Here is a 10,522-nt window from a genome sequence, read left to right on the forward strand (position 1 = left end):
GTTGGGTCTGGCTCTCCATGGTCTCACTGCTCCTGGCTCCCCACAAATGTACTTGGCACCCAAAGGTAGCCTCTGCATAGATGTGATAGGTCTATACTTCAATATGCAGCTATGAGAGAAAGCGTAAACATTCTTGCATACTTACCCAGGCATAGGCTTTGCATTTTTCTTTCTTTTTAAAAGGGCAATTATTAGTCTCCACGATTAAAGGCAACAAGTAAAGAGTTGGAGAAAAGCTTTAGTGCCGTTTTAGCTAATAGGTATTTCTGTTCGTATCACATGTTTTTAAATAAATAGTTAACATTTGGACCACAGCCTTGTTGCTTACTATACTTTGTACTTGTTAGTGAAGGATGAAGTGGAGCATACTTTTTAATCAGTTTTGTAAATATTTGACAGAATCTGTAGTCCCAAAGCAAATAATCTCTCATTGATCAATTAAAGCAGATCAGGAGCAGTACACATTTCACACATAACAGCATAAAATATTCACAATAAACATTGCCATAAATTGTGCAGTAAACAATACCATATTTTCCGTGTATGAGACACCCCGATGTATAAGACAACCCTTTTTTTGAACCCAAAATCGGGCCAGAGCCTGAGCCAAGACTGCCCAGAGCCTGGACCCCTGTGCATTCACCAACTGTGTATAAGGCAACCCCCAATTTCTGACCAAAAATATTTAGCAAAAAACATGGTCTTATACATGGAAAAATATGGCAGTTAGTGCAAACTGCTACCCCAGTGTAATGCATGTGAAGTGCCAGGTGTGGACAAACTAGGCATGTTATTCTGTATTCTTTGTACATCAAGTATGACAAACTGAATAGTTACATATACACATTTTCCATACTTTTATTTGTTGAAATGAGTAGAAAAATAAAACCCTTAATAAAATTACAGTGGTAAATTTAAAATGAATCATCTTAAATACAGGTATATAAAAAGATAGAATTCAATAAATGATTTCATACACTCATGTATTTTTATCTGGACTGAACAATGAACATTTTTCTTGTTCATACTTTATAGTGCAGTTTTTCACAAAATTAAAGTACTCTGTGACTACATTCTCTTCATTCAAATTCAAATGCTCAAGATTCATGAACCCTTCCAGAAGGCACTCATTTCTAAAGACAACACAAATGGTAAACAATCATAGGTAGCAACATTATCAAGACCTCAGACCGTTAAGCTTATGTTATCACCTCCGTCAGACAGTATGCTTACTTCCAACTGCTAACATTTAAATTATTGTGGGGTAAGCTTCCACAAACCTATTTTCCAGAAGCAATACCTCAGCTTGGCATGGCATCTCCTTTCCCTCTCCTGAGCCAGAGAGGGGACTTTCCCATGTGGCACTGCAGAACTTTGTAGTAGGAAGAAGCGCTTTTTCTGGCTCTAAGTCCACCTAATTTTGTGCTGCTCAACCCTGAAGCTGGAAGAAGCAGAAGCATGCTGCTACCGGCCTGCTAACTGCATGCTAGAACATACACATTACCTGGCACACAGAGAACTTGCAAGTCAGTGGAAACCCAAATCATAAATATCTAAGATATTAAAAATGAGGAAAGCCTAATTGTTTGGACATGGGCGGGGGGAGAGAATAGTGGACACGTTACCAAAAACTAACTTAGTATTCAACTAACTTTTACTCAGGATAGATGGACTGCAACTTAATGGACCCAAGTTAGTTATAGCCATTCATTTCAATGGGTGTACTATGTGTAAAAGTTAGTTGAATAAAACCAGAATATTTAAACTTAACTACATCATTCAGATATGGATATAGGAACATTTCAACAATGACAAAGGGAGACTAGAGGTTTCTTTGCAAATCAACACAATGGGAAAATTCTGAAATATACAAGCACTTTTCCCACAAAAAAGATACAATAAACACATAGGAGGCAAACAAGATCACAATGACAAGCCCTGCATTTATTTCCAACCTGTGTGCATGTGAACTCTGGAAAAAGTATGATCTTCAAATGCACATTCAGTTTGCATACTCATTTGTAGGTCTTCAACACAGATTCATAGCAGGACTTCCCACTGCAATTTCACTGCCCACAATGTTTTAACCATGTGAAAACTGCTGTGTATTTAGCTCCCTACAATTATATCACATTATTCTTAAAATTAGGCTCTTTCTGCCCAAAAGTTTACATTCCAACACATTTTTTCTAAGCAGTCTAACATTTCATTGTAGGACTTTGGTCATGTTTAACATAAAAGGCTTCAAAAATTTAGAAGTATACTATGTGTACTTCTAAAAGGTTTAACATAGAATCAGAATTAGACACAATTCTGGTATCAATTAGGTTTCTACAAAAGCTGAAAGTTGCTTAGGCCAATCCCTCTTGCTTTCCACCCTATGTATATCACTAACGTTGTAGGCAAGTCATATATTATGCAAGTCATAAATCAAAGCTATACCATATTTAATCCACAACCAGGCAGTGTAGCTAATGAGGGCTTATGCACAGACATTTCACCAAGAGGCAACTGCTAAATTTATATAGCAGCAAAGCAAGCCCCATACATCTTCTAAGTAAGCTAAATTCATCACTGAAATCTCCATTTATTTTAGAATCCATTTTGTAAAAGTTATGTTGTGCGTAGATATGGTGGGACAAAGACTGAAATGTGTTTTTAATCATTCTACAATAAAGAAAAGAATATTTGCTATTTAAAAGTTTCTGATTTATCTGGTTTCAAATGCTTCTCTGGAAACCAGGGTCTTTGCACCCTATTTGAGAATCAAGTACAGTACACAAACTCTATTGTAAGTATATAAAAATGCTGTTTTGAAGTCTCATTAAAATCAATGGCACAACATAAATCCTGAAATGTGACTAGTTTTCCTCTGGATGCCACCCATTTTTAATTATGTACCAAATAAAAACCAAGTATCCAAAAGAGAAGTCCACTTTACCATTGTATTTCCCTCACAACAAGAGCGTCTGGCATGATTGCTCTGACCTTTAAAATCAGAAAAGGATGCTCATTTAAAGATTAGCTAACCATCATTAGAAACATTTACAAATTACCAGTCAACATTAAGAAAACTGTTTCTGAGCCTTGGATGACCTAGTAATAGTAACAGTGTGTACACATTGCCCTGGATATGGTGAAACCTTTTTCCTAACTTGCCATATAATATATAGACTAATAAAAGTTACTTTTGCCTAACTATTTTAATTCAATATCAATACAAGCAGAAATCTTAAACCACAGGAATACTGGTTACAGATTTTTTCTCTCTAAAGGACAGCCACTAAAATTAGTGCAATATACAGTGAAAATTAAGGAGTGGCATCACTCAATGACCATTAACTATGTTGGTAACAGTAGTAGTGTGGAAGAAGTTGTCTTCTTTTAATTTCTGGTGTTCTGGCAAGTCTAGTTTTTTCTTAGCTTCTTCAATGTCATCTTGAATAGCTGCTATTAGTGCATCTGTGTAAAATGAAAAGAAGTTGATACCATTTCACAGACTAATTCTGAATAAGAGATTCAGAAAACATTCTTAAAAGCCTTCTTCAAAAGTATCAAAGGTTCTTTATCACAGATAAGGGGCAGACTCAATATTGGTTCAGACACAGCAAGCAAACCAGTTTGGCATTACAGTGGTACCTCTGGATGCGAACGGGATCCGTTCTGGAGCCCCGTTTGCATCATGAGCAGAACGCAACCCGCGTCTGTGCGTCGCAATTCGCCGCATCTGTGTGTGAAGTCATTCTGAGCGTCTGTGCATGCGGCGAAACCCGGAAGTAACCTGTTCTGTTACTTCCGGCTCGCCGCGGGACACAACCTGAAAAGATTCAACCTAAAGCAAACGTAATAAGAGGTATGACTGTACATGGACAAGCATCAGACTTGTCACAGTGTTCCTCTTGCACAGCAAACCAGCTGCCATTGCATCCATATTGGGCGAGCTAGTGTCTCAAGGCACATGATGCAGCCACCTTGCTAAGCTATACAGAACTGGTCTTTGCCTTGATGACGACCATCCAAGAACCTTAGTACATCTCCTAAGTTTGACTGAATTCAGACAAAATATAAAGAAAAAAACCCCAAACTGGAAACTACAACTGACTCAATGTTTTAAAGTATGGTTTGCACAATCTGTAGTTTGCAAAAGAGAAAGGCATGATTTGGTATTACATTTCTCTGTTTTGTGCCAAACTGAGATCTACCAGTCTGGTACTGTAAATGTAAGTTTATATTCTGTTCTCACCTATCCTCCAAGAAATGTACACCATATTGAGAGTAAATACATTTCCTATTAAGACGGTTGCCTTTATATAACCCTGTGTTATAAAACGCATTGGCAGTACACAGGGAGAACATACAAGGACATAAAAACAATACACAACTGCATCCTGGAAATGTCTAGTTAGCTGGAAAAAGGGGGACACATGTATCTTGATATAGGAAACTCCAAAATACAGTTTTTCCACCTCACTCAAAAAAGAAGCTACTAAATAATAATAGTTAATGTCTGGGCAGCTTGACAAAGGGATATCTAGCTTGTTACAGGTGTCATTACCATGAGAGGATGTATTGAGAAGGAAAAAGAAAACAAGGGCGGCAGGCAAAGACAACATTGGGGCTGCCCTAGTTGGACTGTGCCCCCACCTTGGGTCCCTCAGCAGAAAGTTGGTATATAAGTACAGTAAATAATTAAAGTAAATAAATAATGAATGAATAAATACTGCTATAGCTACACTGACAGTGGTTACAAAAGGTACTTAGGACTTACCTAAAGAACTGAAGTTTTTTTCTGGTCTTATGTACCCAACAATAATTATGCTAAGTATTTCTCCATAGAAGTCTCCTGCGAAGGTGTGAATGATGTGTGTTTCCTAGAACAACAGTTTCGTAATTTAATATATAGGCTTGATTGAGAATTTAGCAATCCTAATGGCCAGATATTACATACTATAGAAGGCAGAGTACAGTTTTCACACTATACTGCAGTTTACACTTTCAAAACAAACAAAAAACCCTTTCTAGGTGCTACGCATGTAACAATAAAGTGCAATAGAGGCAGAAACCCTTTAAGGTTGCTAGTCCTTTGAATATGTTCCTGTTGCACTTTCACACAACAGTTTACTGCTACTAACTTTCCCGTACCATTTTATTTCTACCTACCCTTCTAATATATTAGCCTTTCACGTGAAATCAGTTTGAAATGGCAACTATGTATCTCCTTCAGTTCAGTGAGCACTTCCTCATGAGCTAACACAGCTTCCATCCAAACTAGTTCTGATGAAGCACATAACAGAATGTGTAAGTGCAGGCATACACCTGGGTTCTTGGAGAATTTAAAAGTAACTACCATTGATCTCAAAATAAGAAGCATTCTGTCACAGCCAATACATGTATCCCAATTTCAGTTTAAAGTGTTAAATATCAGTATTTGATCTGTCATCAAGGATCAGAAATAGGAAATCTATTTCCTATAAAGCAGAAGGGGACTCCCCCCCATGCTGCTATTATTATTATTATTATTATTATTATTATTGAAAACTACTTAATTGTGAGCATAGCAGCATGCAGACCTTAATGCTTTCAGATCAGCTCTGACATTATCAAGGAATATTCTCAGAAACTGTTCCAACTGAAAGTACATTGGTTTTCTCATAAGCTAGATAAAATATAATGTTCTTACCACTGATTTTTTAACATTCTTATAATATGGATTCCAGCCTATGCTCGCAACCATTTTATGCACATCTCCATTTCCAACAGAAGCCCAGCCATAGTATATGCCAGTAGATATATCAGATGGAAAGCTATCAACCACTTCCTCAGAAAAGTTAGCTGAAAAATATAAATGAAACAATTACATTAAAATGTTTCATAAACGATAGGAAAAGGACGATGCCCCAGGTCAGTTCAGTTAACTTGGTATTCCTATTTAGATGGTACATGATTAGAATCCAGATCAAGGTTGGGCTCTGATTGTCCTAGTTTTAGCCAGTGTTTTAAGTCACCAAGAAAGATGGCATTTAAATCAATTCTTTATCAAGTCATGGTTTGCGAAACAATTGTGTATAGTAATTGGTTGCTAGAAAAAACACACACATCGGCTATACTGTTATACTGCACAAAATAATCCAAAAGCCTCTAGTACTTCTATTTCTTTAGAGATGCAAAAATTTTCTCTGTACGTCTGCAAAACCACTAAGCAAGCTAACTTATTTTAAGACAAGGGCCACAATCCTCCACAAAAATTTCAAGACTGTAGGTTAAGACCTGACAGTCAACTTGGTGCAAATTAGGAGAACTTTAGTTCAGTGAGTGGCCACAAGAACTCGCTAGCGCTCAGCCTAGCCTACCTGTGAGAATAAAATGAGGTGGGTAGGAATAACGTACAGCAATCCTACTTTTACACTGATGGAAGGCAGAGATGCACTGGAATAGCAACTGCCACATCTGCCGCCCTGACTTTTCACCGTGGGCAGGGTGGAGGTTGAGGCAGCTTTTAATTTATCCTCTCATTTACTGTCTGCAATGAGAGTGAATTACCGGTAGCTATGCCAAGTCTAGGATTGGTGCCCGTATGTAAGAGGTATCTGGGAAATGAAGGGACAAATCTATTCTCAGCACACCCCATTTCCCCCTACTCTACTAGCCAGCAATACTTGTTGTGGGCAGTATCATAGCAAGGGGGGCAGGGCACCCTAGGTGGCACTTACCTTGGGGTGGCATGTCAGAGCTCATGGTTCCAGACAGGTCCAGGCACCCCAGAGCCCAGTGCATCACCCCCCAAAGCACCACAGCCCAGGTTTGGGCTTGCAGAACGCGCCAGACACCAAGGGTGGCCGAGAAGGACGCAACTGGCACATGCTGGCCCCACAAGCCATGTGGGGTCTGCAGTGCACCGCCCACAAAAGCAACAAGGGGCTGGCATCTGCCCACCCCCTCCCTCCAGCAGGAGGGTGCCCCACAGGAATGCAGTGGCTCGGACTCCAGCTCTGTGCTGCTTTTGCAGACAGGGCTGGGCCGGCATCTACACACTGTGTCACAAGTGGAGGGAATTGAGAGGGGCATAGTTTTGGCCGTGCGCCCCACCCTGGCTAAGCCACTGGCTGCGGGAGGCCCAGCTGACTTCCCAAGGGGGCTTCCATCTCCAGTGGAGCAGCCCCTGTTCTGTTTCCAGAGGTCACTCATCTGGCTTACAGGTAAGGGTAGGATGGTGCCCAAAATCATGCAAAATGCAGTTGGCAACTGGTCAACGAAACACTATTTCTCCGTAATATAAAAGTCCCTGCTGTTTGGATGATAAACATTAACTTCCCACAATTGCATCAGTTGAACATTAATGCTAAATTCGGTTTTAGATCAAATTACGGTATATACTGAAAGCAACAGCTACATTTATATCCCATTCTCCCTCTAAATCAGATTTTTCCAAAGCTATTGATCCACCAGCAGAGGGTGATTTTGTTCTATTTATTTATCTACTTGGCTCCCTGCTGCCTCTTCTTCCTTATGCCGCCGTCGGGAACACGGTCCCCCATTCCTGGTTTCGGTATCAGATTCTCTCTCCTTACGACATCCCGGATAAACAGGTCGCGGGTATTTCCCCGTTTGGCTTCAAGTCCGGGACACTCGGCAGGCGAGGACCCTGGGCATTCAAAGGGCTCCGAAGCGGCGTCTGGTGGGCGGAACGAAACCGAAACCCGCCACCGGGAGGGAGGGAGGCCCGGCCCGGCTCTCTCCCGCCTCCCTCCGGGAAAGGCCCCGAGGGCCGCCCCTCCGCCGCCGCCGCGCTCACCTGTGGGGATGCCCAGCTCCTTGGAGCCCCGGCCGAAGCCGCGCACCACCTCCCCGCGGCAGAAGTACGGCAGGCTCTTCATGGCCAGCCCAGAGAAGCCCCGCGCCGCCACGGCCGAGGCCCGTCCGGCCCCGAGGCGACAGCGACAGCAGCAGGCGGGCGGGCGGGCGGGCGGGTGCGGCGCTCGGAAGACCTTCCGCGGCGAGGAGAGAGCGGGCAGAGTCACGCACGCGCAGCCCACTCCGCCCAGAATGCGCGCGGCGGCCGGCGAACTCGGTCTGCTGTACCGGCACGGAAGAGGCGGGGCCTCGCGCCGCGTCACAGGAGGCGGGGGCGAAGCGCCGCTGGAAAGTTCCAGCTCTGGCCGCCAACCGCGCCTCGAGCCCGCCCCCTGGTGGGCGGAGCCACCGCTCTCCCCGACCCGGTTCTGTGGGGGAGGAGCGACGGCGGAAGGGGCGCCTCTGCGCCTGCGCGTGGCCGGCCAGCAGCCAGCAGCCCCTCCGCGAGCGGCGCGCGAGGAATCCTGGGAGGAGAAGCTGCCTTGCGCGCTGGCGGGGCTCGCTTCGTCTGCATTCGCGGACGCGTGTCAACCCCAGTAGTAATCGCGACCCCCTTCCGCCACAGCAAATGCTCGTGTACTAAACGCTTTATTCTTCTGCTTGGAAGGAGCCCTGGAGCTGCCTTTCTCCGCCCCTCCGCTCTCGGCCCCAAAAGCACCAGGCCTTCGAAATGAGCAGCGAGGCAGCGTCACGAAAAGGGGGGCAAGACTTCCAGAAGCCTCGAGGGCCTAGCCAGGGTTGGGGGGGCGGGACGCCCTCCTGGCACCACCCTCTGCCTGACCCTCCAGCAGATTCGGAGTGAAATGGCCCAACAACACTTCTTTTAAATGACTTGCCTTTGACCCCCAAGGGCTCCGGGAAATCTGTCAAAACCTTTCTACAAATTCCGTTAAGTATTTTTTTTTTTTTTACTTCTTCCCTGACTTCACCCATGAGAACTCTCCATCAGGGAAGGTGGTGCAGGAATCAGGCACAGGAAGAGCACCGCGGGGGTGGGCTAGAGGACCCTTGGGGTCCCTTCCAAGTCTACAATTCTGTGATTCCTTTTTGCAGAGTTTCTGATTATGGCAATAAGACACCTTGGCCCCTTAGGAGAACAAAATTCTATCTCCTCCACCAGGGAAGGAGTGAGTGAAGATCTACCTAAAGACCAAGATCTACATTGGGATCTATTGCCCCTGTGAATCCTGCTGCCTGAGGTGGTCACCTCCCTTTGCCTCCTGGGTGGGCTGGCCCTGAGAACGCTTTGACCATTTCTACTGTCTTAAGATACCGTGCTTCTCCATGAAGAGAGTGATTGCTCTCTTGCCTACTCTGCCTCACAGCTACACGCCTCAGCCACATGCTGTGTTTGGCATGTGCTCAGGTTTCCTGTCCACACAGCGGAGATGCTTGTTTTGTCAAGTGTGCAGGGTCACCTTCATGGCCAAGGCATGCAGACAATGTTGTTTTTGTTGGCTGCCTGCCGTAGGTGTCACATGATCCAGTATGTGCTCTTGCATTAAAAAGTCTTGGCACACTGCTGGAAGCAAAACATGTAGCACCAGGGATTTTCCTTGGCTGTGGTCTTTATTACTCATAAATAAGTGTCAAGTCATGCTTCCAAACTCTGATTTCAGCTTTACCTTTAATTGGTACAGAGCACTGATACTTTCACAGGTGCTGGTTTCCTTTCACAGTGAAGGTCAAAGCAGCACCTGCTGAACTTCCCAACACAGAGATATTGAAGCTTAAAGATTTGGTGGTGGGGTGGGGATGACCAACAAACACCCTCACCCCACCAAAAGGGAAAATACCTGACAAAAAAGTAGGCAACAACCTCCCCCCTGCAAAAAATACAACAGCAGGATTAACAAGCTCAAAAACTCAATAAAGCGGGGAGGAGTATGGACTTTGGCAGGCTCCAAACAGGGTTCCTGAGGGTGCTGTGGTCCCCACAGGTGCCAGACTGGGGCCCCCAGGGCTAGGCAGTTGATATTATAGAGGAAGGAGCCAATGCTTCACAGCTGAAACCATTAAAGATAGAAGCTAAGAAGATCTGCAAGGGTGAGAGGAAGACTCCAGTAGCAATACTATGGAAGAACTGCAGGCAATATACCTGCAGTTGGCTGTTAAACTGCAAAGATCGTGAACTCTAAATAGCCTGTGATTTAACTTGGGTGAAGATTAAAAGCTTAATTGGCTAATGTTTGAAGGTAGGATCTACAGCAACTATATAGTCACTTCTTTAAAATAACAGTAACATTAACATTGGTGAAGCAACATTGTTATATATCCAACCTGTAAATAAACCTATTATTTTATATTATAGTAACCTTTAATAAATTGTAATACATCTCACTTTCCAATCTTCATTTTCTGGTCTGTTCATCCCATGTCTATATCAAGCAAGAAAAGGCATTCAAAGCTATTATTTACTTAAAATGATGGCAGTAGGGACATTAACTGGGATAATGCTACTACATACTTTTAATATATGGTGTATGTGGCAGAGACCCTATGTGTAATAATATAAGCATGGTAAGTGCACCCTTTTTGAAAGATTGGTGGCAGATGTGTGGGACTGTCAAGACTAGGTGGCCAGTACAGATTGGTGGGCAGTGCTGGGATTGTAAAAACAACCAGTCCACAGTCAGGTTTGTGAGTACTTTGAATCTGAATTCTGGTCAGC

At 43.5% G+C, this 10,522-nt stretch overlaps 1 protein-coding gene across 1 annotated transcript; it reads right to left on the reverse strand.

The window, feature by feature from the left end:
- Positions 1-833: 833 nt before the first annotated feature.
- RFK (riboflavin kinase) lies at positions 834-8,180 on the reverse strand. The gene is made up of 4 exons (XM_083465093.1): positions 7,793-8,180; positions 5,681-5,832; positions 4,769-4,871; positions 834-3,462 (listed from the first exon to the last, which is right to left on the reverse strand). The coding sequence occupies exons 1-4, from the start codon at positions 7,872-7,874 to the stop codon at positions 3,329-3,331; spliced, it is 471 nt and encodes a 156-aa protein (XP_083321219.1). The 5' UTR covers positions 7,875-8,180; the 3' UTR covers positions 834-3,328.
- Positions 8,181-10,522: the final 2,342 nt, after the last annotated feature.

The sequence above is a fragment of the Podarcis liolepis genome, assembly GCF_965112155.1.
Source record: "Podarcis liolepis genome assembly, chromosome: 11".
Lineage (NCBI taxonomy): Eukaryota > Metazoa > Chordata > Lepidosauria > Squamata > Lacertidae > Podarcis > Podarcis liolepis.

Bases quoted from the DNA above. Each gene is read 5' to 3' on its own strand.
- RFK (XM_083465093.1), bottom strand. From the start codon at position 7,874: ATGAAGAGCCTGCCGTACTTCTGCCGCGGGGAGGTGGTGCGCGGCTTC. The intron at 5,833-7,792 runs GTGAGCGCGGCG...TATATTTTTCAG, and splicing joins GGAGCTGGGCATCCCCACAG to CTAACTTTTCTGAGGAAGTG. The intron at 3,463-4,768 runs GTAAGTCCTAAG...CATTTTACACAG, and splicing joins AAAAAACTTCAGTTCTTTAG to ATGCACTAATAGCAGCTATT.